Below are 27,646 nucleotides of genomic sequence, written 5' to 3'. Positions count from 1 at the left end.
GTTCTCACCAAGATGGCGGGTGGAGGCCAGCCCTCTAGCTGCGAGATCACAAGCTCGGCGAAAGGCTCCCGACAGACAGACAGCCGCCGTGCTGACTAACTCTCATTCTTCACAACACGAAGGTGCTTCACATGGCAACTCCCCCCTTGCCTGTTTCACCCAGGCCTCCGCCAACGTGTCACCAGGGACCTTCAGATCTTGTGCTTGGGGTCAGAGCGCAGGGTCAGCCATTGTACGGCGCCCCTGAGCTGTTGGGGTGAAGGGCCTTGCTCAGGGGCCCAACAGAGTAGGATTCCTCTGCCGGCCGCGGGATACGAACCGGCAACCTTCCAGCCACAGAGACAGACCCTGAGCCACAGAGCCACCACTAGGGGTCAGTCCAGGCACCCAGGGTCGGGTGATTGATTAGGGATCAGTTCAGTTCCGGAGTCCGTTTGCCCTGCTCCGTGTGTCCTGTTTTCTTAACACGCAGAGCGATGCACGCTGGTGCTTGTAGTCCCGGGCAGGGCGGGCGCGTGACGGCTTCCGTCTCTCTCCCGGCCCCCGCAGGTGGTGCGGAAGAGCCACGCCCTCTGCTGCCTCCGCCGCGCCGTCGCGCGGTTCCCCGCGGCCACGTGCCAGCTGCTGCTGCAGGAGGAGGGCGCCTGCACCCTCGTCGCCGGCACCCTGCTGGGTAAGACGCCCGCGCACGGGCACCAGGCGTGCGGACCGCGGCGGCGCCGTCTGGGCTTTCCCAGTCGGGCAGTCATGCCCGGGGGCGCAGCGCCCTTGCTCCTTTGCTGAGCTCTGCCGCTGGGCTGCGTCACGGCCACGGTCCTCGTGGAGCTGCAGTTCACTGACTGCCGGGCGGCAGACTGCTTCTGCTGGGGTGTCACAGTCATGTCATGGGTCAGCCCGGGTCGGCCCAGGTGAACCAGGGTGCGTGTCTCAGCGCAGGCCGGGTGTGGTAAGATCAGAGCTGGGTGTGGTTCCTCTGCTGGGCCCAGGTGAACCAGGGTGTGGTAAGATCAGAGCTGGGTGTGGGTCGGTCTCCCTGTCTCCCTGCGCTGCTGTTGAAGCTCCTGCCTGCCCTTCTCCCTCCAGAGATGCTGCACACCGTGGCGGACGCGGCCGCTCTGGAGCAGGTGATTGAAGGTAGGCCGTCCGTGCCCGGCACCCGCAGGGCTTGAGCCGCTCACTGTGGGGTACAGAGACCCCCGGGACCCTCCGGGCTGTCCCACTCCAGCACGGGCGTGTGATTTCAGTCTGCGTGGAAGTGGAGACCACAGAGTCTCCGGGCTTCCTGTCCGCTTGAGCTCTTCATTAGGTACTGGCGTCAGTTATTCACTTACCTGCAGGAGTATAGCCCCTGTGAAGGGGCCTGACAGGCCTGGGTGCTGTTGCCTGTCTTGCAGTGCTGGTGCAGCTGCTGGCAGAGCTGAAGAGCGAGCAGTTCCTGGGCTTCGTGCTGGACAGGTGCGACAGGCAGGTGAGGGGGGCGGGGCAGGGCAGGGGATCTCACCCGGCATGGTGGGGGGAGGTGCGCGGAGTAAACTGGTCTGTGAAACATGTACAGCGCAGTGTTTCTACTCGGGTGTCCTCTTCTCTTCCGTGAAGCAGTTGTGAGCAGTTGTGAACTATCCAAATCCAGAAAGGCACCATGCAGGTCTTGGGCAGAAGTGTTTATTTCTGGGGAGCTATAACGCACGGTTTTAGAGAGCTAGCTGGAGATTGCTAGTCAGAGGAGGCGGTGAGCGCTGCCCGCCCGCTGACCCCAGCACCCCTGTCCTACTGTCTGGCCTCCCTGTCCGCAGCTGACCAGCACAGCCAGCCTGCGGGGCAGCCTACCCACGCTCACCTTCCTGGGGAAGCTGATGGGCGCCGTGCCGACGCTGGCCGAGACGCTGGCCGCCGACCACGGTGAGTCTGCCTTGCTCCTGCCCCGGGTGACACCCCCGCCCTGCCCTGCTCCGCTCCGCAGGGTCCCCCAGGTGAGGAGACGTCCGACAGGCGGCGGCCTGGTGGCGCAGCGCTGCAGGAGATGGCTGCAGGTTTGGAGCTTTTGATCCTTAGCTTTGCGATCTGGTTTGAAGATATGGACTTCATTCGCCTTCTGGGGGCCGCAGAAGGTCTAAGGTGTGCTGGGGTTCATGTGGTGCAGGTAAATTCCTCCCCCCACAGAACTGAACTGAACTCCCCCTCAGCCGCCTGCTGCTGGAGTCCCAGCTCCGAGCGCACGGGCCTCGCTGCCCCCTAACCCTGACTCCATCCCTGTTCCTTGGCTTGGCCGACCCTGTCTGCCGACGCCAGGCTCCCTCCCCCACTCCCAGCCGGTTTCCTTCGGCTATCTCTGATCTCCAAAGGGATCGGTCCTTCGTTTCACCAGGAAGTCACCCCACAGGAGAGACTGGGGCGGTGTCTGCAAAGCGGGATGCAGACAAAGTAACTAAGCGAAAAAGACACACGGTTTTCTGAACGTCCTCAAAAAATGCTTTATCTTGTGAACTTTGTGCTTTTAAAGCATCAGTTTAAAAAAGGGAAAAACAATGAGAACATTTCTTATTTATTTTATATTTTATCATTGATAACATAAAAATACAAGCGTGACTGGAGACTGTTTGCAGTCTGATTTAAGAGCACTGTTTGCATGTCAGGAAACGCCAATAATAACCGGCCTGTTGCCCAGAGCGTGGTACGATCTTAAGCCCCGACAGCAGCAGTGCGCTGATGGGGTTCAGGCACGAGTTGAGCACAGTCTCCCAGCAGCGCTGTAATAACCAGCGACTGCATCATTGGCTCTGATGGAGAAGATTACCGAGAAGCCCACACAGGCAGTCTGAAAGAACACCCTGGCACGCTCCAGGCCAGCTCTTTCCCACGGGATTGAAGGCTCTCCGGCCCCACGTGGCAGAGTGTGTGTGTGAGAGAGTGTGAGAATGTGTGTGTGTCTATCCCAGTGGGGGAGGCAGTGCTGTGTGTGTGCGAGGCGAACCGCTGATCCCGTTGAGCCGTCCGGATTCCGGATAATCTGTGCCACCGGCCGAGGGAGACTGGCTCCATTGATTCTGCAGCACATGCCTGTGCCACCGGGGAAGGGATTACTGAGGATTTGCGGATCAAAATCCGAGCTTTTAAGAAACCGCTTAGGCTGCCTGTTGCATGCTCTGCAGTTTGCTGTGTTCTGTGACTCATCACAGACGTCCCTCTCAGAAGGGTGCAGCTAGTGTACTTTTTTACATTGTGCTTTTGAAGAATTAGCACACTGAAATGTAGAAGAAACAAGTGATTAGAATGTGCTCGGTGCCTGAACGCTTATCCTCCTGGGATTTCTTCAGTAAAAACAGACCTTGACGTTTATTGAGCATCATGGCTTAATGGCCTTGTAATATATTTGGTAATACACTATGAAGAGAAATTACTTTTTGTTTTTCAAAATAGTACCTCTGTTGCGTTGCAGTAGTGCTGTCTGTGAATGTCGATTGGTGGCGAATGATCGAATCAAGTGAAAACTACATTTCCAACTCCAGACTGGTTTTATATGAGGCCGGCTGAAAGGCTTTGAGCCTGGGTGAGAGTGAAGCTCTGTGTGTTTTCTGTGCGAAGCAGCTCAGTGGCTCAATGAGCTGTGCTCACCGCCTGTGATGAGTGCCGTGCAGGTAGACCGTAACAGATGCTGAATATAGCGCTCATCACGCTTCACGGGTGAGAGCGCTCGGGGCTGAGCTCCAGGGTGCTGTCACCTGTACGACTGAAGGCTGCCGTCTGAGGGGTGTGTGTGTGTGACAGAGTAAACTGTGTGCTTTAGAGAGCAGTGTAACCACCTTATAGCCTGATCTTTGCCAGGTCTCGGGAGCTCAGCAGGGCCAGGCCTGCTCAGTACTGGCATGGGAGACCTTCATCGTGTATAGTTACTTATTCAGAGTAACAGCAGTGTGGGTTGTGTGTGCTGTGCAGGGTCCCTGCTGAAGCAGCTGTGTGTTATTGTGTGTCTGTGCTGTGCAGGGTCTCTGCAGTAATAAGCTGTATTATTGTGTGTGTCTGTGCTGTGCAGGGTCCCTGCTGGAGCAGCTGTGTGTTATTGTGTGTCTGTGCTGTGCAGGGTCCCTGCTGGAGCAGCTGTGTGTTATTGTATGTCTGTGCTGTGCAGGGTCCCTGCTGGAGCAGCTGTGTGTTATTGTGTGTCTGTGCTGTGCAGGGTCCCTGCTGAAGCAGCTGTGTGTAATTGTGTGTCTGTGCTGTGCATGGTCTCTGCAGTAATAAGCTGTATTATTGTGTGTGTCTGTGCTGTGCTGGGTCCCTGCTGGAGCAGCTGTGTGTTATTGTGTGTCTGTGCTGTGCAGGGTCCCTGCTGGAGCAGCTGTGTGTTATTGTGTGTCTGTGCTGTGCAGGATCCCTGCTGGAGCAGCTGTGTGTTATTGTGTGTGTCTGTGCTGTGCAGGGTCCCTGCTGGAGCAGCTGTGTGTTATTGTGTGTGTCTGTGCTGTGCTGGGTCCCTGCTGGAGCAGCTGTGTGTTATTGTGTGTCTGTGCTGTGCAGGGTCCCTGCTGGAGCAGCTGTGTGTTATTGTGTGTCTGTGCTGTGCAGGGTCCCTGCTGGAGCAGCTGTGTGCGGGGCTGCTCTTCCCGGACGAGGCGGTCAAGGCCTCGGTCTGCTATCTGTACGGGCGCCTGTGGAGCTGCGGCGCTGCGGTGGAGAGGCTCCCGGCGGCTCTGAGAGACAGGCTGTGCCGCCTGCTGCTCTCCGCCCTCTCGCACGCTCAGAGCAGAGAGCTGCACATCAACTGCCTGGGTGAGAGCAGGTGGCCCTCGTGCGCCCCCCACCTACCACTCAGAGCGAACTCGAGCGGTATCCTTCACAGCGATGTCAGTGATTGCAGGGCAGGTGGCAGCAGAAGGCTCTCTCAGACGCTGCCCTGCTGCTCTCCGCTCTGCTGAGCTCCTGTCATTGTGATCTGATGCGTTTCTGTGATGCGTGTGGCCCCTGTGATGAGGCAGGTCTCCTGAAGCAGCTCCTGAGGTTCAGCGATGCCGTGTCGGTGCTGATGAGCTGGCCCAGCCCGGAGCACACCGCAGACAGCAGCGCTGGGCTCAACAAGCGGGATAGCTCCCTGCCCCTCATATTCAAGAAGGTGACGAACTGCTCAGTGACTTTTCCCACAAGGCAATTCGCAATCACGTCCATAGCAATGTGCAGCACATCATAAATACCCAAAACCTGACGTCAGTCCTGCACGTGTTAGTTTTATGCTGTCGCTATGCACTGAACGATTTGGGAAGATCTCCTCTGAAAATGTGAGGTGGGTACTGTACGTGAGCTGCTGAAGGCCTGCTGTCTGCCTGTTCTCTCCCGCAGCTGCTGCTCAGTGGGGACGAGACCCTGCAGGTCGCCAGCTCCCAGTGCATGGCGGCTGTCCTGGTCCACGCCCCCTGCCAGTACGCACCCCAGCTCATACAGGCGGACATCCCCGGTGAGTCTGCACTGGGACACCACAGCACACAGGGAGGGGCCTTAGCTTACACCGGTGAGTCTGTGCACCATGGGCACTGTACTGTGTTTTCACTGTGGTACACAGCGGAGGATTTGTAAGGAAGCCCAGTCCGGCTCAGCCTGCCAGACCACACACACATCGATACTGTACAGTGCGCAGTGTGTAAAGGGTGACCTCTACTGGACAGAGAGGTGCATGACCCCTGTTTAAAGACACTGGCTCACTGGCTAAGTTCAGCCCATCTTCGAGCTGGAGTCACGGGTCCGATAGTGGGTTTTCACTGGGAGGAGTCCTGACACGCAGTGCTGGGATTAGTGCACACTGTTGGGCTCTTTTGCAGAACTCATATTCTTTTTGAAAATGATCGGCTGATCTCTTCCACTGCTGGTCTACCCGGCGAATCTGTGTCTGCGCTCATACGGACCGGGGCTCGCGGCCGTCCACAGTCTTGCACTTACAGCTCTCGCGGGCAGGCGAAGCGCGTTCGCTCAGGCACACGCAAGCACAGGTGCGACTACAGGTGGAGCAGGGCGATGCCCGGCGGGTGACGCGCGGCTGAGCGCGGTGTGTCTTCGCGACAGAGTTCCTGTTCGAGCGCCTCTCCTGCACCAGCGAGCTCCTGCTGTGGTCGGTGTACCGCTGCCTGCGGCTGCTGACCGAGGACGCGCTGTTCTTCTCCAAGTGCCACGCGGTCTACGGTAAGGAAACCCGCTGGACGGCGCCGGGGATCGATTTCGCAACGCGTTCCCCGGTGACGCTCTCTCGGTGAGCTGTCTCGAGTCAGACAGCTCGGCTCTTCGCACGGCGCGGCAGCTCATCGCAGATGAACACGGGCGCGACTGAGTCACTGAACACCACAGGGCTGGCAGGCCCCTGGGGCAGCTCGCTGCGTGGTGTGAAGCACCGTCTTGCCCGTGGCCGCTGCTCGAAGTGTGCTCCCAGCTGGGTGTGAAAGGGCTGCAGATCCTCTGAGAAGCTGGCAGATATTTTCAGAACTGTCTTCCACTGCTTTGGGAGGAGTCTCTCCTCACGGCAGAGTGCTGGTCAGAAAGCAGTGCCGCCGTCGGGGCAGTGCGCAAGGGTGCGACCCACCCAGGTGTCCGTCTTCCTGTCTATTTCTGAACGAGCGGCGCGATGCGGCTCGGAGTCTGTACGTCTGACGGCCCCCCCGCGCTGTGTCGCAGGTATCGAGCCTCTGATCCGCAGCCTGAAGGAGGCGCTGCAGCTGAACAACCAGGAGATACAGAGAGAGGGGCTGGTCTTGCTGACGGAGATCCTGGACAGGTGAGGGAGGGGGGCCTGACCCTCTGACCATCCTGTCTCGCGCTCTGCATGGGGGCTGGACCCAGAGACCGGCCTGTGTCTCTGTCGGACTGCAAGGCAGTTTATCTCCCAGACGTGCCTTGTTAGTTGAGCAGATTCTACTGCTGTACTTCACAGATGTGCCGGATGAATTGTTTCTCTGTCGCTGTGCCTGTGGAATACCCGTCTGCCTCACACTGTGTCTGTCCCCTGCGTCCTACCAGGCAGCCGGCGAGCATCCAGCTGTTCTCCAGCTGCAGTGCATTCAGAGAGGCGGCGGAGGCCGTGCGGATGGGCGTCTCCGTGTCCAGCCTGGAGGTGGCCACGCAGGCCGCCTGCGCTGCGGCTGTCCTGCTCAGGTTCGAGGGGCCGAAGGTCTCATGATCCTGCGGCACTGCTCATGTCACGGCCCCGCCCCTTCTGTCAAAACATAAATCCTTTGCACTTAAATGGAGGGTTTTGAGGCTAGGCCTCCAGACAAAGTTTTGTACGTCATTTAAAACGATGTAAATAATGCTGTGAAGGCCTGTCTATGATAGCGGTGTTTCTGCTGACTGACATCAGTCTGCCTCTTGTCACGTGTCTGTTGTAGTGAGAGAGCGTCCGTCCACACTGGTAGCGTGCACGAGGCTCCGCGTCCTTCGGGTCTGTTTATACACAAACACCGTGTTTTGGCAGTTCACGGCGTGCGGCCAGCCTGCCGTAATAAACTGCAGCGAAGAGAAAATTAAACCTGCTTGTGTCGGTTTGCTTCAGTTCATCGTCGCTCGGTGTCAAAGCAGAAATGAGATTTTTATATATTTAGAGTATATTACATGATATTCTACTAGTGTATGACGGTTAGGTGTGGAACAAGGCATTCCTGAGCCCCGTGACTGTGCTATTTCAGCCTTGTGGCTGGGCTGTGTCAATATACTCTGCACTCGCTACAAGTATTAAGTACTGGAGACCTAACAGCAGCAGCCAGGCTTTCTGTAATGAGCTCAGTACATCCAATTCCACCTTTCAGAAGTCTCTTTTTCTGTGTGCTGCCAGGCTGAACCACATGGCCACTCCAGTTCAGTACCGGGAGCTGCAGGGCGTGATAGAGGCAGCGATGAGGAGGGTGGCAGACCTGCCCTGGCCGTCCGCAGCACCGCGCAGAGCTTGTGTGAGTGTGGGGCTGTTTCAGCCTCGTGCCCCCGCCTCGGCAAGCAGGGTGATTTATCACGAAGCAAACTGGAATCGTGCTTCAGGTGGGAGGTCATGGAAAAGCGAATGAAGCTCACAGTATGATCATGGGAAAATGGTGAAATCCCAGACCTGTGTTCAGGGGAAAACAGTGAATTCCCAGCGGGATAATCAAGGGAAACCGGTGAAACAGTGACATCCCAGGGGTAATCTACAAAAGACTTGCCTGGCTTGTTGCACCCATGACTAGGAGTCAGACTGGTGTCACTAGTGTCCATGGGATATTAATACATGATTAATAACCTGGAGTTACAGTCAGGTATCGTAACCATCCAGACAATGAGATTTGCTTACTTACCAGGCGTACTTAATGTATTGTTTGTTGATCAGCTCTTACTTTTCTGTGTTATCCCTTCCATGTCTCGTTTGTCTCGGAAGTGGTCGTTAAATTAAGACGAGTGCGCCGACATCAGGGGGGTGGTACGTGCTACAGTATGCATTTGTAGAAATCCTGAAGGCATCTCGTCTTTCCTGTATCGGGTGTTTGTGTCCGATGGTCTCCGGGGACTCCTTGTGTGACCCCTCCTGGAGCTCAGCCCAGCGGCCAGGCCTGCAGCGCGGAAGAGTTTCTGCTCCAGTCGCTGGTGACTGTGCACACGGCCTGCAGGTACAGCCCCGTTCTCAACAGTACAGAGTTCGGCCCCCTCTGGCACTGCGCGCCGACACTGCTCTCTGCACCCGTGACATCCTTTGGATAAAAGCATGATCCCAATGAATAAATATAAAGATGCAGCACAGTGAAAGCGCAACACAGCGTTTTCCTGTACTGTGGCTGCCAGTGTTTATTCCTATGGAATTGTCGGTTGAAATAATTTGGCTCACTCAACTTTTTTAATTTGTTGTCAGGTCTTACATATTTGCAGATGCCCAGATGCATTAAAATAGATTTAAAAGACGTCCAACCTTTTTTGGTTACATACGATTAAACAAACTAAACTATGTTTAGGAGGGTGTGCAGACAGAGGGATTCATTTGAATGTTTGATCATGTCCCGTCAGTCACAGTGCTTCTCCAGCTCCACTGCAGGCCAAGGCCCTTGGCTCTGTATAATACCAGAATGCACCACAGTGTGGTAAACTGTAGTAAAATATAGTACAGCTTGGTATTGCTTAGTACAACACACAGCTGTACAGAGTCCAGCATCTTGTAATACAACAGAGTGCCACAGTGCGAGACAGCGCTGCACAGACCGGTGTAGCCCAGCTAGTGTGCGAGCGTCTCCGGTGTGCGTCCTCACAGGCTGGCGGAGCAGTGCGCCGGCGAGCCCTCTCTGAAGGAGAACGCCTTCACAGCCCCAGGCGGGCCGAGCGAAGACACCCTGGACACGTTCTCCCTCTTCCTGCTGGAGACCTGTGGTGCCGTCTGCATCCCCGCAGTCACTGTGAGTCAGCACACGCACACACACATAAAACAGAGGCACAGGGAAGGGGAGGCAGCTCACTGCTCAGCTTTTACAGCACTAAAGACCTGTCTGACACCGGCAGTTTCAGATACTTTATATCACATGATGCTTAATTCGTGCCCATACTTCTGTTGTCCTGACTAGCCTCACGCCTGGGGATACCTCTTGTAGGCAGGGTACACTTATCCTGATTCCTGTAGGTAAGGCACCCTAACCCTAAACTCTCATAAGCAGGGTACCCTAATCCTGATTCCTGTAGGTAGGGTACCCTAACCCTAAACTCTCATAGGCAGGAAACCCTAATCCTGATTCCTGTAGGTGAGGTACTCCTAACCCTAACTTCTCATAGAAAGGGTACCTAACCGCTGCAGGTAGAGTACTATAACCCTACCCTCTCATAGGGGGGATACCTGTCTCTAACCCCTGTAGGCAGCAGGCGTGTAGCACTGGCCAGACAGATTTGTCTGGGAAAGGAACAGTAAAAATGTGAGCGAGTGTTTCTTGTCGTATTCTCATGCCTGTCCCCCAGAGCCTGTGTGAGAGGGGCCCCAGTGCCGCAGTGCTGCAGGTCTTCTTCTCTATCCTCAGCGCCCAGTACACCCTCGTTCCCAGCATGATGCACCAGTTCTCCGCCAGACTGGGTGAGATAGGCCGACCACCACCACAGAGAGGGCGCTGTTCATTTTTCTGCTTTAATAGCATAGAGGTTTTAATGAGAGTCCACAGCCAGACCACACTCGTAATCCACTGCTCTACAGCAGCTTCTGTGCCCAAGCGCTGGCCATGCCAAGGGTCCCACTGACCCTTCGACAGAGCTTTTACATTAAAGACCTCGCTCAGCAGTTCCTGTTGCCGGACAGGCAGGGGCGAATCGGGTTCTCGGGAGTGTGGATTTTGGGATTGGGGATTTTGGGAGTGTGGATTTGAATTGTTGGCTTGACGTCTGTAATTCACAGCATCGTGCTCGTTCTTCAAACTGACGGTGGAGCTGAAGGCTGCTTTCTGTTCAGGACAGAGGTGGGGACACTAAAGCCTTGTTTTTAAACACCACACTTAATAATTACCGTATCTTTGATCTTTATTTTGGTGAACAAGACGTGTGAGAATATACAAATGTATATTTATTCTTAGATTGATTTACTGTTTCCATGCTGCCATGCCATTGTTTTAACAACATAAAAACACGAATAGCACTCAACTTACCTCGCCAACCTGCTGGCTTCATTACTCAACAAGCTGCTTGAACCCCTTGAACGGTTGTAAACTTCATGGGCCAGTGGGTTAACTGCGACCTCTGCTGGAGAGAAACTGGATTCTGGGTGGGTTCTGGAGGAGCTGGCTTAGTGAAGCCCTGTCTTTATCCTAGTACTCAGGTTGCCATTCCTATATTGGGCCTGGGAACGCTTCTCACTGTGTGGACGTGGAGCTTGTAAATTCGTTAATTAGTTGCTGATCAGTTCAATGACAAAGTTACCATGCAGGCTGTGCCAAAGCCCAGCTCTGTGAGGGCTTGAAAGGGCTCGTGTGTTTGTCTGGGGGCATAGTGGAAAACATCACTGGGGTTGGGAGGTCTGGGCAGGCGTGACCTTCCTGTCTCCCCAGGAACACCCCTGTGAATGCAGCCTGTTCCGAGCTGCTGCAGAGGATGTGTCTGTGTCTGCTGTCTGACCAGGACACAGCGGAGACTGCTCAGCAGGGTGAGTGACACAGGCACTGTATTCTAACTGAGTACAGCTCGCTACAGACTGACCAGGACATCGCTAACATCACACATCGAAGAAAGGAATGTAATTCACCACACTGCATTGGAGCTGAATGCGTTATTCTGTCCGCCCTGGGAGTCACAGAATCTGTACAGCACAGCAAACAACACCCTGCATGTTACATGTGGGGCAGAGCTGTGGCTCTGTGGCTCAGGATCTGGACCTGTGGCTGGGAGGTTGCCGGTTCGTGTCCTGCGGCCGGCAGAGGAATCCTACTCCGTTGGGCCCCTGAGCAAGGCCCTTAACCCCAACAGCTCAGGGGTGCTGTATAAATGGCTGACCCTGCGCTCTGACCCCCAGCTTCTCACCCTGTCTGTGTGTCTCAAGGTGAGCAAGTTGGGGTATGTGAAAAGAAAAACTCCTAATACAAGAAATTGTCTAGGGCCAATAAAGTGATCTTATATTATAACACATTGCAGTTTAATGTACAGTAACCTCCAGCCTGGACATTAAAAAGAGTCTTTACCACAGTGTGGGTGCTGAAAACCCTCTCTTATATTCTTATAGTTCTGTACACAATAGTGTTAGACCAGAGCCCTTGAGTCTGCTGTACCCGTGAGAGAATAGTACTGTATGTCCAGTAAAACCTAACACAAGTCTTACAGCCCCTGCTTTCTGCCACACTGGGTGAGTGCAGCTCACAGTGTCCTGCACACGCCTCGGTCCAGCTCAGTCACCAGGGGTGGGTCTTTGTCAGGGCAGGAGCTCCTCATGTACTGAACGTGAGCCTGCACACAGGCTGAGGGCGAGACGTGACACCGTCCTGCTGGACCGCCCCTGGGTTCCCGGTACCGCTTCCCGTGCCTGTGTGAGTGGGTGTGTGTGTCTCCGCAGACCTGCAGCAGGTGGGCAGGGTGCTGGCGAGGAGCCTGCCCGGCCTGTGCGCCCGTCTCTCGGAGTGGCCGGACCTGCTGCGCGAGGACCCCGGACCCGCGGGCACCGCGCGCCAGGGGCTGAGAGCCGCACAGTATACCCTGCTGCTTCTGCTGCACCTGGCTCTCCTGCACCGCGACCGGTGGGCAGCCCCTCCGCGGCCGCGCGCTCCCGCTCGTCGGGGGTGTGCCTCGGTCTCACTCCAGCGGGCTGCCTCATCGGCTCGGCTTTCCCTCGCGTCTCGAGTCCGGCCGGTTTTGTACATACGCTGTGATCAAACTCGGAGAACGTTGGAGGGGTTATTAACGGAAGGAGGCCGTTCGGCACAGCCCGCCTGTTTGGTAGTTTGTGATCTCGGGGTCTCATCCAGCAGTTTCCTGAAAGATCTGTCATTACTGTATCATTGGTCTGTGGTGGGAAGATCTGGGACAGCATGGCTTGTCCCGTGTGTTTCCTTGTGTTTCCGTGTGTTTCCGTGTGTTTCCATGTGTTTCCATGTGTTTCCATGTGTTTCCATGTGTTTCCATGTGTTTCCATGTGTTCCTCAGGCTCCTGCCGGACGAGGCCCTGTTCCCGGCCGTGGTGACCCTGCTGGGCTCCCTGCAGGATCGGGGTGACTGCCCCCCGGCCTGGGCCCTCAGAGCCGCCCTCTTCCTGCTGTCGGCGACCCAGGACAGGAGCCCCGCCCTGGACGGGGTACAGCCACTGGGCGCGGCTGTCGGGGTTCGGCTGGGCTGGGGGGGCAGCAGGGGCTCGGGGCCGTACAGCAGGCTTGCAAAGAACAAAACACTTGGCACCAGGGAAGAGGCGACATGTTCTCTGCTTTGTGATGAAGTTTAATCAGTTTGGGGTGTGCTTTTTCATCAGTTACAGTTACAGAAACCAGAAGGACTTGTCGGTTTCAGAAAGTGATGGTGTTCTCTGGCTTTCTGTGAGAAGGACTGTCGGGGGTGGTCTGTCCTCCTCTCCCCCAGGCCTCTGTGCACGCCATCAGGAAGGCCCTGTCGGCGGCGCCCACCTTCTCCTCTCTCTACACCCACCACCCCGCCGTCCTGCACTTCCTCTTCCGCTACTCGGAGCTCACCGAGCAGTTCGGGCTGCCCGCGCTCGAGAGCTGGCTGGGCCAGGCCCCCGGGCCCCCTGCTGAAGACGCCGGGCCTGGTTCGCCCGGGCCGCCGGGCCCAGAGCCACAGCAGGGCGGCAGCCACGCGGCCCTGTTTGCTGTCATCGAAAGCAGCCCCACCGCGGCCCTCACCCTGCTGGTGAGCGGGAGGGGGGAGGACAGCTGGGCCGTGTTTCAGAGTATCGTGCTCAGATTAGCTCACCGTCTCCTGAAACACAGCGATGTTTTTGTAACACTAGGTGGGGCTGTTCAAAAAGTTTAGCAAACAGTGCTGAAAGCTGCCCTGCTAGTTTTTTCTGTGTTTTCAAAGGCCTGCGCAGTGTCTGGTCCTGCCAGGAGGCTTTGTTCGTCAGTATAACGCTGCCGTTTCCTGTCTCCTGCAGGGTGTCGTCTGCACTGGGGAGGCCAAGCTAGCCCACAATGCATTGCTGGTGCTGACAGCCTACCTGCAGGGCTGCGACGGCCGCGACACCTTGGCCTCTGACCTCCTGCGACCCCGGATGCTGCAGATCTTGCAGTGCTTGTCCATCGAGAGCGACCCCCAGATACTGGGAGGTAACACACTCCTACAGCAGCAAACACAGACAACAAATCAAATCAAAGTTTATTTATCAAATGCACAACAATACAGTGTGCAGCAGTAGTTGCTGGCAATCAGGCTCTCCTTCACTTCCTGTCTGCTAGGCCAGTGCCACATGGATACAGATTTTACGCAGCAACATGAATTGATAGTGAAACACTATCCCCAATCAGCGACCGTTTGCAGCAGTGATATTCAGAGTGAAGGGCAAAGACGGTTAATGTGCTGTCCCAGCCTGTGAGCCCCAGTGCTCCTGTGCTGAAGCTCCCCCCTTCCTCTTCCTGTGCCCCGCAGCTCACAGGCCGCTGTCGCTGGTGCTGCGGCTGCTGTGCCTGACTCGCGCGGCGGGCGGCTCCGCTGGCCGGGACCTGGACAGCACTGCGGTCAAGCTGCTCTATCACGGTGCGGGTCTGCGCGCTCGTTCACAGGCTGGCTAACCGCGGGGGCTCGGAGAGGGCTGGAACGCCAGTGAAGAAGAATGAGTACTGCAGGGCACCCCTCCGAGACTGTGGACTTAACACACCCCACTGTGTATTCCTCTAGGGATCGTTTGAGTTTATTCCTTTTTTTCATGCTTGTGCTGTGCTTTAATTTGGCGTTACTACACAGTCCCTGTGGTACAGTATGTTTAATGGTTTATCGTTCAGGCAGCGGAGTTTGCTTTTTGCTTTTATCATGATCTCACTGTGCGTTACTGCACAGTGCTGTTCCTTTACCCTGATCTCACTGGGCTTTACTGTGCTTTTACCATGATCTCACTAGTCCTCACTAGGCTTTACTGCACTGTACTGCCCTTTTACCCTGATTTCACTGGGCTCTACTGAGCTGTACTGTGCTTTTGGCAGGACGCGCTTAAGTCAAACTGTACACCTTGTTCTGTGCAGTAAGTAACTTGGCTGGGAAGCTGACGTCCTGCAGTACTGAGGTCCTCCAGCCAGCCTTCAACTACATGTACCTGTGCCTGGCACTGTCCCCAGATACCTGCACTAACAAAGGTGAGAGGCCTGGGGTCAGGGCACTGCTGATAGAGACATATTAAAAGAAGATGCCTCCACACACAGGTGTTACAGTCTGAACACTGAACACCAAGCACAACACAGAGCGGACACAGATATTGTAGGAACTGGCAAGTAGTCTCTCATGTCCGAATGGAGGCTTGTCTGGCTCTCCTCTCTGTGCCAGCGGTGTCGGTGCTGCTGTGTAACACCGGCCTGATGGAGCTGCTGCAGGCCACCCTGGAGCTGCCCCCCGGCCCCCCCTCTGCCAGCCCCCTGCTCTGCTGCGCCTGCCTGCTGCTGAACTCTCTGCTCCGGCTGCAGCACACTCACTCCGCACAGGTACGCTGGGCCACTGGCTCCCTGCAGACACTCTGTACTCCAGGAATTTGTACTGTCTGTCCTCTCTCTTGCTTTTCAGGTACAGTCTCTCGTTTTCACCTTCCATCTGCTGTTTGTTTCTGGACTCTCCCTCTCCCGGGTCGTCTCCCCTAATCTACTAATCTCTCACCTCTCCCCATCTCTTTTTCTTCAGGTCCACAAGAGTATCACCCTCGATCTGGACAGAATTCTTCTGCTGCTCGGCTTCAGAAAGCAGAAGACCGACAGTCTCCTGCTGGGTACGGTGTGCACACCTATAGGATGAGAATGAACAGTGTCTCACTGGGTGCAGTGTGCACACCTATAGGATGAGAATGAACAGTGTCTCACTGGGTGCAGTGTGCACACCTATAGGATGAGAATGAACAGTGTCTCACTGGGTGCAGTGTGCACACCTATAGGATGAGAATGAACAGTGTCTCACTGGGTGCAGTGTGGGAGAAAGAGCTGTGACAGAATAGGGGAATTACAGTGCCTTGCGAAAGTATTCGGCCCCCTTGAACTTTTCAACCTTTTGCCACATTTCAGGCTTCAAACATAAAGATATAAATTTTTTATTTTATGTGAAGAATCACCAACAAGTGGGACACAATTGTGAAGTGGAACGTAATCTATTGGATTTTTGAAACTTTTTTAACTAATAAAAAAATGAAAATTGGGGCGTGCAATATTATTCGGCCCCCTTGCGTTAATACTTTGTAGAGCCACCTTTTGCTGCGATTACAGCTGCAAGTCGCTTGGGGTATGTCTCTATCAGTTTTGCACATCGAGAGACTGAAATTCTTGCCCATTCTTCCTTGCAAAACAGCTCGAGCTCAGTGAGGTTGGATGGAGAGCGTTTGTGAACAGCAGTTTTCAGCTCTTTCCACAGATTCTCGATTGGATTCAGGTCTGGACTTTGACTTGGCCATTCAAACACCTGGATACGTTTATTTGTGAACCATTCCTTTGTAGATTTTGCTGTATGTTTGGGATCATTGTCTTGTTGGAAGATAAATCTCCATCCCAGTTTCAGGTCTTTTGCAGACTCCAACAGGTTTTCATCCAGAATGGTCCTGTATTTGGCTGCATACATCTTCCCCTCAATTTTAACCATCTTCCCTGTCCCTGCTGAAGAAAAGCAGGCCCAAACCATGATGCTGCCACCACCATGTTTGACAGTGGGGATGGTGTGTTGAGGGTGATGAGCTGTGTTGCTTTTACGCCAAACATATCGTTTTGCATTGTGGCCAAAAAGTTCGATTTTGGTTTCATCTGACCAGAGCACCTTCTTCCACATGTTTGGGGTGTCTCCCAGGTGGCTTGTGGCAAACTTTAGACGAGACTTTTTATGGATATCTTTGAGAAATGGCTTTCTTCTTGCCACTCTTCCATAAAGGCCAGATTTGTGCAGTGTAAGACTGATTGTTGTCCTATGGACAGACTCTCCCACCTCAGCTGTAGTTCTCTGCAGTTCATCCAGAGTGATCATGGGCCTCTTGGCTGCATCTCTGATCAGTCTTCTCCTTGTCTGAGCTGAAAGTTTAGAGGGACGGCCAGGTCTTGGTAGATTTGCAGTGGTCTGATACTCCTTCCATTTCAAGATGATCGCTTGCACAGTGCTCCTTGGGATGTTTGAAGCTTGGGAAATCTTTTTGTATCCAAATCCGGCTTTAAACGTCTCCACAACAGTATTACGGACCTGCCTGGTGTGTTCCTTGGTCTTCATGATGCTCTCTGCGCTTTCAACAGAACCTTGAGACTATCACAGAGCAGGTGCATTTATACAGAGACTTGATTACACACAGGTGGATTCTATTTATCACCATCAGTCATTTAGGACAACATTGGATCATTCAGAGATCCTCGCTGAACTTCTGGAGTGAGTTTGCTGCACTGAAAGTAAAGGGGCCGAATAATTTTGCACGCCCCACTTTTCATTTTTTTATTAGTTAAAAAAGTTTCAAAAATCCAATAGATTTCGTTCCACTTCACAATTGTGTCCCACTTGTTGGTGATTCTTCACATAAAATAAAAAAATTATATCTTTATGTTTGAAGCCTGAAATGTGGCAAAAGGCTGAAAAGTTCAAGGGGGCCGAATACTTTCGCAAGGCACTGTATAGCTAAAGCAGGATAATACAGGTAGCAGGTACTGTACAAGCCTCCCTGTGTCTTCCAGCCTGTTTCCTGCAGCTGCTGCAGACTGCTCTGGACCAGGACTTCCTGTCGCCCCTGCTGACCCTGTCCCTGGCTGAGCAGCGGGAGCGCCCCCTGGAGGAGACGGAGGCTGCGCTGTACCCGCTGGGCCTCTCCAGAGCTCGCTGCCTGATGGCGGCACTGCACTCCTTACTGCTACAGGTCGGTACAGCTCCACCCGTCCCCCATCGAACTCAGCCCTCCTGTCGCTGGTCTTCGGGAGACCTTTAGAATTATATACTCAACCAACATAGCACTGTGTTAGTGGTATTCTGAGTCTTATCTTTGTTATTTTAATACTCCACTGTGTGTTATTATTAAATAAGACAGTTGGACAGCGTGTGGCTAGCCTGATTAAACATCTTCGCAGTAGCATGTTCCCATCTTTTTATTATTCTCATATTTGTGCAGTTTCTTAAGCCTGTAGGTATCCGCTAAAACAGAGGAACATGTTCTAAAGTTGTTGGTGGACATTTCTGCTGTTTCCTTCATCTGGTGATTGTTGATAGATTGTAAAAACTGATGAAACCTGGACACACAGCTGCTCTTCCTCTGCTGGGGAGGCCGGTGTGTCTGTTACCGGAGGCAGAGAGAATCAGAGAGAGGCGTGATCAGAGAAACAGCACCGCCCGGCCCTCCTCACTCTCACACTCTCCTCTCCCCAGAGGCAGGAGCTGCTGCTGAGCGCTGCCGTCGGCTGCCTGGACTCCCTGCTGCACTTCCTGCACCGGAGGAGCCCCCCCACAGGTACCGCGGCTCGGCTCCCACACCGCGAGCGGCCTCACTGCGGGTCGGACACTGTCCTGAGTGGGTGTGGCTCTGCTCTCTCTCACTGCGGGTCAGACACTGTCCTGGGTGGGTGAGGGCTCTGCTCTCGCACTGTGAGTCGGATACTGTCCTGAGTGGGTGTGGCTCTGCTCTCTCACTGCGGGTCAGACACTGTCCTGGGTGGGGGAGGGCTCTGCTCTCTCACTGCGGGTCGGACACTGTCCTGGGTGGGTGTGGCTCTGCTCTCTCACTGCGGGTCGGACACTGTCCTGGGTGGGGGAGGGCTCTGCTCTCTCACTGCGGGTCGGACACTGTCCTGGGTGGGGGAGGGCTCTGCTCTCTCACTGCGGGTCGGACACTGTCCTGAGTGGGTGTGGCTCTGCTCTCTCACTGCGGGTCAGACACTGTCCTGGGTGGGTGAGGGCTCTGCTCTCTCACTGCGGGTCGGACACTGTCCTGGGTGGGGGAGGGCTCTGCTCTCTCACTGCGGGTCGGACACTGTCCTGAGTGGGTGTGGCTCTGCTCTCTCACTGCGGGTCAGACACTGTCCTGGGTGGGTGAGGGCTCTGCTCTCTCACTGCGGGTCAGACACTGTCCTGGGTGGGTGAGGGCTCTGCTCTCGCACTGTGAGTCGGATACTGTCCTGAGTGGGTGTGGCTCTGCTCTCTCACTGCGGGTCAGACACTGTCCTGGGTGGGTGAGGGCTCTGCTCTCTCACTGCGGGTCAGACACTGTCCTGGGTGGGTGAGGGCTCTGCTCTCTCACTGCTGGTCAGACACTGTCCTGGGTGGGTGTGGGCTCTGCTCTCTCACTGTGAGTCAGACACTGTCCTGGGTGGGTGTTGGCTCTGCTCTCTCACTGGGGGTCGGACGCTGTCCTGGGTGGCTGTGCTCCTGTCTCCCCAGCGCTCCACGCGGTGTCCCAGCCCTGGACCCGGTTCCTGCTCTACACTCTGCTCAGCTCGGGAGAGAGCTGCCTGCTGCACCCCGCCCTGCTCACGCTGCTCACGCTGGTGAGGCGCCCCGCGGTCACCCCGACACAGGCCGGCCTGCTGCATTTACTCCTTTCATTCACCCAACCTGCTACAGCCAGACGCCTCCTATAGGACCATCCAGCTTCCGCTGTGGTTACCCAGGCAGAGGAAGCGCTGCAGGGCTTGTGTGTGGGCAGTCTTGCCTGGACCCCACGGGGCTGCAACAGCTGAGGGCGTTTACACCCTCCTCTAACGCCGTCAGCTCAGCTGAAAGACCAGCCTGCGCTCGAGTCAGTGGTAACGCAGGGGGGGGTGTTCTGCCCACCTGTGTCACAGCTGCTGAAGCACGGGAGCACGAACGTGGTGTGGCAGCCGGACCTGGCTCGGATCTTCGAGGCCGTGGAGAGGAGGGGAGTGAGGGAGCTGGGAGACTGTACTGCACAGGCTCTGACAGGCCTGATAATACAGGTACACACTCTCTCACACACACACACACACACAGGAGTGAGGGAGCTGGGAGACTGTACTGCACAGGCTCTGACAGGCCTGATAATACAGGTACACACTCTCACACACACACACTCTCACACACACAGGAGTGAGGGAGCTGGGAGACTGTACTGCACAGGCTCTGACAGGCCTGATAATACAGGTACACACTCTCACACACACAGGAGTGAGGGAGCTGGGAGACTGTGCTGCACAGGCTCTGACAGGCCTGATTATACAGGTACACACACTCTCACACACACAGGAGTGAGGGAGCTGGGAGACTGTGCTGCACAGGCTCTGACAGGCCTGATTATACAGGTACACACACACATTCTCATGCACACAGGAGTGAGGCATGTTTGTGTTCAGCTGCAGAGCTCAGGATCTCCACAGCCTCCGGGCCCGAAGGAGCAGCAGGCGGTCCGCAGTCTGCTGGAGACTCTGCAGGCGCTGGCTCCCTCGCAGAGCAGCCACAGGGAGACGCTGTATCCTTTCACTGAGGCACCGGCACACCGTGCCTCCCGTCCGCCTGTGAGCAGGCCTCTCCCCTCTCTCCCTGTCCTTAACCCGCCTGCTCCAGCTGTGTCGGGGGGGTGTCCGTCTGCCTGTCCCACTTCCAGGTGAAGACCCGCGCGCGCTGAGGGGGGAGCAGAGCTGGCCGGTGAGATCTGAAATCGACTCGGGCTGGTCCACCATCGGTCTGCTGATTTCCACAGTGTGCTGCTGGCTGTAAGGACCTGCGTGCCCCGTCAGTCCACTGTCCGTTCAGAACAGAACTTTCACCTTTTTATTCCTCTCTCTGTTCTGTGAAACTGTTCTGAAAATGTGTAGGAGGAGGGGAGGGGGCCGTTATTTGCTTTGCTCTGTATTTCTGTTTTTTCAGGTTTTATACATTTTTAATATTTTTCACTTTGTGGCTCCTGCCATTTTCTTATTTATATACTACATTTGTATCATTTATGACAAATTTTATTTGTGCACAATAAAAATCTGTCGTTCCATCTGTCTGCCCGTGAAGCAATGAATCCTACGCACTTGTGTGTTTCCGGGGGGAAGCGTTTTTTCGCGCACCGGGTCCCTAAGAGCTGCGTACCACTATTAACGTTCCGTGTGGAAACCGCGTCATCATTTACCTCTGAGCTGTCATTTTCTAGTCTCGGCAGTACAGTAGCGCCTGGGGCGAAGATTCATAAGTATCAGTTATACATGATACTCTAACACGAGGTTGGATGCAGAGACGGCGATACTGCATCTGCGAATCTGAATATCGGCTCTTCAGTTTTGTTCGCCCTGCGTCCCCCCCGGCTCGGAGAAGGTGAGTGTGTGCCTGGTTCCTGTAATGCAGTTACAATGCCTTCTCATGCATCTTGCTCGGTCGGGAAGCCGGCTGGTTGAAGTGTACAGGTGCGAGATTAGTCCCGCAGGAGAAGCCGTCTCGCTGCTTTAATTCCTGACCCGATGAGAGCCGAAACTGTCTCGGCTCGCATTGACCTGACCGCCGCACGGTTTCGGCTCCGGTCGTCCTTTTCCTCTGTGAAGTGGCTTCTTGCATTACAAAACCCGCGATCACGCGTGTCAGAAATTTGCGCGACGTCCTCAAACTTCTGCGGAGCGCGATGCGGTGTCCTGCGGGAATCGATCATCACGGACGAGCAGAAACCCGTCGTCGAGTTCAAAGCGAGTCCCACGCCTGCGGCCAATGAATGAGACCGACTTCGTGTGAAGAAGTATAGATGAGATGATCTCCCCCCCGTGAGTATTCCTGTACGAATGCGTGTTTGTGTTCGGATATTTACTGCAGGTCGTGTAGGCTGATGGTGTTCAGGGACGTTGGCTGCTGTACTGTTTTGGGTTCAGATATGCTCAGGCAGAGCTTGTGGGCAGGAGGAGATTATGGGTATCGAAATGCATTCGTTTCTCGTTGACGTCTCATTGATTTGAAAGCGGTAGGTGGGTACAATAAAAGCACATCATTTGAGCTGTAGTGGGGTTTGCGGGCTTGAATGTCTCAGACCGAGTCTTCCGACTTTGAGGGGGAAAATGCAGAAAGCGCTCAGCACAGGGGCAGACAGGACTGAGTGAGTTGTTGCTGAAAATATTTAGGATGTGTGTCTGTGCATGAGCTGTGGTGTCTCGGGGGACACCGTGATGAGATATTGAATGAGCCCCTCATATTTTCGCTGGCTGCGCGACAGCAGTTGAAACATCAGAATGAATCTCTGAAATTCTCTCACCGTGTCGGCTGAGCAGCCGCCGGAAACCCAGTACCACTCGTCTCCGCCAGGGAGAGCGAGCAGCGTGTGTGTGTGTGTGCAGGAGACCGTGGGCACCTGTTGTCACCTGGTGGAAGATTAAAAAACTCACCGAGCCCCAGAGCCGCTCTCGCTGGTCGGGCCTCTTTGTCTGTGCAGCGTCTGTTTCCGCCTCTCTCCTGCTCTGGTGTTGATTCTGCAGGCCGAACGCAAGATATTGTGTTTTCTCTTGGCAAGGGTGCAGTCAGTACAGACTTGAACTCAAGTCATTCTGTTTATCGAGGATAATTCTCTCTCTCTCTCGTAATCTGCAGTCTGATCTGTTTCGTGTTTTCCTGGCTAGAACTCCTGTGCGTGGTTCGCCAGTTCAGAATCCGAGCAAGTGCACTTAGTATTGTTCTAGCTATACGTCTGCCTACAAGCAAAAGCAGGTATAAAGAGTGAAATCTGCAGGCCCTGGTGTTGCCCTGTATATACCATATATATATATAGTGATCCTCCAGCTGGTAGTAAATCCTGGAGCGGATCAGACTGCTGTGCACCGGGAGCCTCATTGCTGTCTCTCGGCTGCTTTGACATCGCAACGTGTTCGAGAGCTGGAGAGTCAGCTGAGGAGAGGGCTGCTTTCGGACTTCCAGCCCATGCAGAATGAGCCAGGATCTCGGAGATTCTGGGCGGGCTGGTGGCTGTCGGGCCCCGGCAGGGCTGGCTGGGCTCGGTGTCAGAGCTCTGCTGCTCCCTCTTCGAGTCCTCTGAACCCGGAGCTCCCGGAACGTCTCTTCAGTGAAGAGGAGGATGGGAAGGGGTGGGGACAGATGTTCTTTTTGTCTAGATGGGACAAGACGGGCTCTCTTTTGGACTGAGGACAATGGATGCAGGGGTCCTCCTGATGAAAACGTTCAGCCCACTTTGGGGTTCGTGAAGCAGAAACAGGGTGTGTGCTTTGTTTCCACCTACTGTGAGACTCAGTGTAATTAAAAGGAGGAAGCGACCTGTCTAGGTGTTCTCAGAGCTGGAACGCTGGAAGCCGCGTTGCTGCAGGAGCCTGAGTCCCACACCTGTACCAGTGTGCTGACGACTGGAAGAGAAGCTGGGGGGTTCTGGACCAGTGAGGTCGGCGGTTAAGTCTGTCTCCTCTGTGCTCTGTTGTGTTACTGCAGGACCGGTCCTTCCTGCCTGTGTCCCTGACCGTGTGCTCATCAGCGCCCCCTGATGGACGTGCTGTGCCTGTGCGCTGTGCTGCTGGGCCTGGTGGGGACTGCCCTCTCCTCCTCTTCCTCAGAGTCACAAAGGCAGAGGCATGACTCCAACCTGGAGATCTGTATCCTCTCGAGTGGTCTGTGTCTCTCAGCACAACTAGAGCTGTGTCTGCGTAGTGACAAGTGTGTGTGTATATGAATCTTGGTGCACCAGTGTGTTTGTCTGTGTGTGTATAAAGGTACCAGTGCACCAGTGTGTTTGTCTGTGTGTGTATAAGGGTACTGGTGCACCAGTGTGTTTGTCTGTGTGTGTATAAGGGTATTGGTGCACCAGTGTGTTTGTCTGTGTGTGTATAAGGCTACTGGTGCACCAGTATGTTTGTCTGTGTGTGAATAAGGGTACTGGTGCACCAGTGTGTTTGTCTGTGTGTGTATATATATATATAAGGGTATTGGTGCTCCTGACCCACCTGCTCAGATAAGCGTCTGTTTGAGACGAAGAGGAAGGATCAGCTGACAGCCCTGAAGAACCTGGTGGAGCTCAATGACATTAACCAGCAGTACAAGATCATTGACATCATGCTGAAAGGCCTGTTCAAGGTATAAGACACAGCCTGCATAGACAGTATAGGCACTGACACACAGCCTGTATAGTCAGTATAGGCACTGACACAGAATGCCTGTATAGACAGTATAGACACTGACACACTGACACGCAGTCTGTAGAGACACTGACACACTGACACGCAGCCTGTAGAGACACTGAGAAAGAGACTGTAGGGACAGTCAGTAAAGAGCTCTGTCTTTATTCAATTTGTGAAATGTGTGAGGTCGGCGAGATGCGTGACGTGAGAGGTGGGGTGCTGTACCCACACGCGCATGTGGACACGAGTCCCCTGTTCCTGCAGGTGCTGGAGGACTCCAGGGCTGTCCTCATGGCCGCCAACATGCAGCCTGACGACCCCTTCCCCCTGGACGACAAGCTCAAGGAAGGTCAGACGCCACCTGCCCAGGGCGCCGTCTCGGGGTGACAGGTTGTCATTGTATTGGGGTCTCGGGGCCTCTGGGTGTCAGATGTACCGGGTCTCAAGGTCTCTGGGTCTTGGGGTGTCAGGGTGTTAGGGTCTTGGGGTATCAGGTCTCGTGGTGCAAGGGTCTCAGAGTTGGGTCTTTGGATGTCAGAGGTCTCGGGGTGCAGGGGTCTCAGGGTATTAGGGGTCTCTGGGTATCAGGGTCTCGGGAGTGTCGGGGGTCTCGGGGTGGGGGCTGCCCTGCTGCCCGGCCGGCGGGGCCGGGTCCTGTCCGAGCAGCTGGCAGTAAATCGCGGGGTGCTCCCAGCGCTGTGCGCCCCGAGCCGCGCGGCCTGGCGCTAACCCCCTGCGGCTCTGCCCACAGCGTACTCTCACGTGGTGGAGAACACGGCGTTCTTCGGCGACGTGGCCCTGCGCTTCCCGCGGATCGTGCACCACTACTTCGACCGCAACGCCAACTGGAACCTGCTGCTGCGCTGGGGGCTCAGCTTCTGCAACCAGACCGGGGTCTTCACTGGGGGCGCCCACCAGCACGTCCTGACACTGGTGAGCCTGGGCACACACAGCCTCCGTAACCACACTGAGGCGTGGGACTCTGTGAGAGCTGGGTCTCTCCTCCAGTCATTGTGACTCTGCAGTGATCTCTCAGTGAGAGTGTCTCTCCTCCAGTCACTGGGTCTCTGCTGTGAGCTCTCAGTGAGAGTGTCTCTCCTCCAGTCAGTGGGACTCTGCAGTGAGCTCTCAGTGAGAGGGTCTCTCCTCCAGTCAGTGGGACTCTGCTGTGATCTCTCAGTGAGAGTGTCTCTCCTCCAGTCAGTGGGACTCTGCTGTGAGCTCTCAGTGAGAGTGTCTCTCCTCCAGTCAGTGGGACTCTGCTGTGAGCTCTCAGTGAGAGTGTCTCTCCTCCAGTCAGTGGGACTCTGCTGTGATCTTCTGAGTAACAATATTGTCTTGTGTGTTTCAGATGGCTCAGGAGCTGGGCATCATCGAGAAGTCTCCTGACTTTACCAACCCCTACCGCACCGAGAGAGACGATGTGAGTACAGGACACACATTGTGCAGGCTGTGGAGAGCCCTGGTCCCTACTAGACTGAGAGAGACGACAAGAACACTACACACAAACTGCACACCTTGCACACACTGTGTACACACCATACACACTGTGCACACCAGAAACTGCTTACATATTTGGATATTGTCCACATTGCACTGGTCAGTATTGAGAGAGGCAGCAGAATACTGGATATACTGGAGAGACCACGTGCACAGTACAGACCACAGACATTCGTGCACACTGCCCTGCACACTGAGAGAGACCGCTGGAACAGTACAGACGCGTGTGCACACTGAGAGAGACCGCGTGAACAGTACAGACGCGTGTGCACACTGAGAGAGACCGCGTGAACAGTACAGACGCGTGTGCACACTGAGAGAGACCGCGTGAACAGTACAGACGCGTGTGCACACTGAGAGAGACCGCGTGAACAGTACAGACGCGTGTGCACACTGAGAGAGACCGCTGGAACAGTACAGACGCGTGTGCACACTGAGAGAGACCGCATGAACAGTACAGACGCGTGTGCACACTGAGAGAGACCGCTGGAACAGTACAGACGCGTGTGCACACTGAGAGAGACCGCTGGAACAGTACAGACGCGTGTGCACACTGCACCACACACTGAGAGAGACCTTGTCCTGAGTTCTGCCCTGTGTGTGACGCTCGGGGGCGGGGATCTGTGACGGTGTGACGCTCGGGGGCAGGGATCTGTGACGGTGTGACACTCCCTCCCTCTTGCAGGTCCTGCACACGGCCGAGGCCTTCCAGAGGGTGCTGAGGGAGGAGGAGAAGCGCCGGAGGAAAGAGGAGAAGAGGAAAGAGATCAGGAAGGGGCCGCGCATCTCTCGCTCCCGCTCGGAGCTATAGCGCACAGACTGGCACTGGGGCACCGGGAGGGAGGGAGGGGGAGACAGCACGCTGTGTGGAGATGGAGGGAGGGAGGGGAGACAGCACGCTCTGTGGAGATGGAGGAGGGGAGACAGCACGCTGTGTGGAGATGGAGGGAGGGAGGGGAGACAGCACGCTGTGTGGAGATGGAGGAGGGGAGACAGCACGCTGTGTGGAGATGGAGGGAGGGAGGGGAGACAGCACGCTGTGTGGAGATGGAGGAGGGGAGACAGCACGCTCTGTGGAGATGGAGGGAGGGGAGATACCACAGAGTGTTGGGGAAGGCTGTGGGTAGAGACAGAGAGCGGGGGGCTGTGGGCGGGGACTGTGGACAGGGACAGAGAGTGGGTGGGGACAGAGCGTTGGGGGGGTTGTGGGTGGGGACTGTGGGCGGGGACAGAGAGTGGGGGGGGGAGGACAGAGGGAGGGGGCTGTGGGCAGAGACAGGGGGAGGGGACCGATGGGCAGGGCAGTGTGTAGGGCTGAGCAGAACTGATCCAGTTCTCAGTGGCGGCAGTCCCGATTCTGCTCCAGCCGGACGCAGAGGTGGTGACTGAAGCTGCTCCTGGACGGACACTGAAACCCATGACCACCGACGACCGGAAACACAAGAGCACCTTGCAGAACAACACGCCCCGTCATCCTTCTCACAAGCGCTGATTATACTCATCACCCGTGACAGGGCTGACAGACTGCCGCCACGCCGCTGAGACTCGGAGAAATCGGTTCACCGAGACCGCGAAGACGAGGCTGTCGGAAAGGTGAGCACGTCGCAGGCCCAGGGGAGGCCTTCACGAGCCCCAGCGCTTGCCCAGAGAGCGGAGCTGGACTCAATCTGTGTGGTTCTGATCCAGCTGCGGCCCCCACACCAGGCCTGCTGTCTTGACCCAGCAGGGGCCGGGTCTTTAGGGCTGCTGAAGACCCGTACAGACGGGCCGACGCAGAGCAACAAGGCTGTCATGTGGAAGATTGGCCCGTTCTTCTGGAGGAAGAGTTACCGTCTGTTCAACAGACAGAATCAACAAACCCGTTTTACTGACCAGGACTTCAAGGTGCGGCACTTCCTGAGGATTCAAAATGTTGTGTTTTTTCTCTTAATTGTAAATTAACACAGACAAACCAGTCCCCATGCTCTAGAATCTGCTGTTTTGATTTTGCTTTTTTTATTTTTTTACTTTATCATACCTTTGATTCTTAACTGTGATTAACGATGAGCCTGTGGCATCTTTGGCCAGAGGTGGACGGACAGCAGTGTCCGGCTCTGTAAACCCCAGCAGTAATCCTGAGTGGCTCTCGGCAGTGTATTGCTGGCAGAAGTGCAGTGTCCATTGCAGGCACTTTGAAGAAAATAGCAGCAGTGTGACATTATCATAAGAATGTGATCAAGTCCCTGCACTGTATCCTACTGCAGTGCCTGTTTTTACCTTACCTGTCCACCAGGTGACACTGCTGAGACTCTTGGGCAGAAATGGTTTATTTAGGGGTCACAGTACTGTACTCTTTTCATGGGAGTTCAGCACAGGTACTTGTTGTTTGGTTCATTCTTGTATATTTTAAAGGTAAAATATGGATTGTCTTCTAACCTTGACTGTTATTGTATACCATGATGTGTATTGTGGGACCTTACTGTTTACTTGAATTCAAAGAGGAGGAAGAAAAACACATACTTATTAAATAACATTTAAACTGAAAA

General features: G+C 55.0%; 2 protein-coding genes across 6 annotated transcripts in view; both read left to right on the top strand.

The window, feature by feature from the left end:
• The window catches only part of LOC107078894 (meiosis inhibitor protein 1), a 22,185-nt gene extending 2,018 nt beyond the window's left edge, over window positions 1–20,167 (top strand). The window contains exons 2-31 of the mRNA XM_069196284.1: window positions 550–673; window positions 1,084–1,134; window positions 1,395–1,468; window positions 1,794–1,899; window positions 4,564–4,767; window positions 4,974–5,107; window positions 5,332–5,446; window positions 6,049–6,165; window positions 6,652–6,751; window positions 6,994–7,128; window positions 7,805–7,919; window positions 8,536–8,606; window positions 9,239–9,380; window positions 9,931–10,042; window positions 10,358–10,418; window positions 11,004–11,098; window positions 11,999–12,179; window positions 12,586–12,733; window positions 13,012–13,299; window positions 13,544–13,715; window positions 14,035–14,142; window positions 14,625–14,735; window positions 14,923–15,077; window positions 15,271–15,355; window positions 17,277–17,455; window positions 17,959–18,040; window positions 18,967–19,073; window positions 19,371–19,686; window positions 19,909–20,011; window positions 20,107–20,167. Coding sequence (XP_069052385.1) covers window positions 550–673; window positions 1,084–1,134; window positions 1,395–1,468; window positions 1,794–1,899; window positions 4,564–4,767; window positions 4,974–5,107; window positions 5,332–5,446; window positions 6,049–6,165; window positions 6,652–6,751; window positions 6,994–7,128; window positions 7,805–7,919; window positions 8,536–8,606; window positions 9,239–9,380; window positions 9,931–10,042; window positions 10,358–10,418; window positions 11,004–11,098; window positions 11,999–12,179; window positions 12,586–12,733; window positions 13,012–13,299; window positions 13,544–13,715; window positions 14,035–14,142; window positions 14,625–14,735; window positions 14,923–15,077; window positions 15,271–15,355; window positions 17,277–17,455; window positions 17,959–18,040; window positions 18,967–19,073; window positions 19,371–19,686; window positions 19,909–20,011; window positions 20,107–20,167 — 3,852 coding nt within the window. The remainder of the gene's footprint in view (window positions 1–549; window positions 674–1,083; window positions 1,135–1,394; window positions 1,469–1,793; window positions 1,900–4,563; window positions 4,768–4,973; window positions 5,108–5,331; window positions 5,447–6,048; window positions 6,166–6,651; window positions 6,752–6,993; window positions 7,129–7,804; window positions 7,920–8,535; window positions 8,607–9,238; window positions 9,381–9,930; window positions 10,043–10,357; window positions 10,419–11,003; window positions 11,099–11,998; window positions 12,180–12,585; window positions 12,734–13,011; window positions 13,300–13,543; window positions 13,716–14,034; window positions 14,143–14,624; window positions 14,736–14,922; window positions 15,078–15,270; window positions 15,356–17,276; window positions 17,456–17,958; window positions 18,041–18,966; window positions 19,074–19,370; window positions 19,687–19,908; window positions 20,012–20,106) is intronic.
• Window positions 19,630–27,646, top strand: LOC102686227 (coiled-coil domain-containing protein 134). Of its 5 annotated transcripts, XM_069197045.1 has the most exons (9): window positions 19,630–19,686; window positions 19,896–20,011; window positions 20,107–20,841; window positions 22,939–23,099; window positions 23,456–23,577; window positions 23,886–23,970; window positions 24,373–24,554; window positions 24,973–25,044; window positions 25,807–27,646. In XM_069197045.1, exons 4-9 carry the CDS (start codon window positions 22,991–22,993, stop codon window positions 25,930–25,932), a joined length of 696 nt encoding a protein of 231 aa, XP_069053146.1. In that variant the 5' UTR covers window positions 19,630–19,686; window positions 19,896–20,011; window positions 20,107–20,841; window positions 22,939–22,990; the 3' UTR covers window positions 25,933–27,646. The 5 variants fall into 5 exon arrangements, with proteins under 5 accessions (XP_069053146.1, XP_069053149.1, XP_069053147.1 ...); XM_069197048.1 differs by lacking the exons at window positions 19,630–19,686; window positions 19,896–20,011; window positions 20,107–20,841 and adding exons at window positions 20,848–21,278; window positions 22,611–22,712; XM_069197046.1 differs by lacking the exons at window positions 19,630–19,686; window positions 19,896–20,011; window positions 20,107–20,841 and adding an exon at window positions 20,848–21,278.

Source organism: Lepisosteus oculatus, chromosome 12, assembly GCF_040954835.1.
Source record: "Lepisosteus oculatus isolate fLepOcu1 chromosome 12, fLepOcu1.hap2, whole genome shotgun sequence".
Lineage (NCBI taxonomy): Eukaryota > Metazoa > Chordata > Actinopteri > Semionotiformes > Lepisosteidae > Lepisosteus > Lepisosteus oculatus.
The sequence above is the reverse complement of the archived record's forward strand: the minus strand, read 5'-3'. Positions and strand labels throughout refer to the sequence as shown.

Bases quoted from the DNA above. Each gene is read 5' to 3' on its own strand.
- LOC102686227 (XM_069197045.1), top strand. From the start codon at position 22,991: ATGGACGTGCTGTGCCTGTGCGCTGTGCTGCTGGGCCTGGTGGGGACT. The intron at 23,578-23,885 runs GTATAAGACACA...CTGTTCCTGCAG, and splicing joins TGCTGAAAGGCCTGTTCAAG to GTGCTGGAGGACTCCAGGGC. The intron at 23,971-24,372 runs GTCAGACGCCAC...CTCTGCCCACAG, and splicing joins GGACGACAAGCTCAAGGAAG to CGTACTCTCACGTGGTGGAG.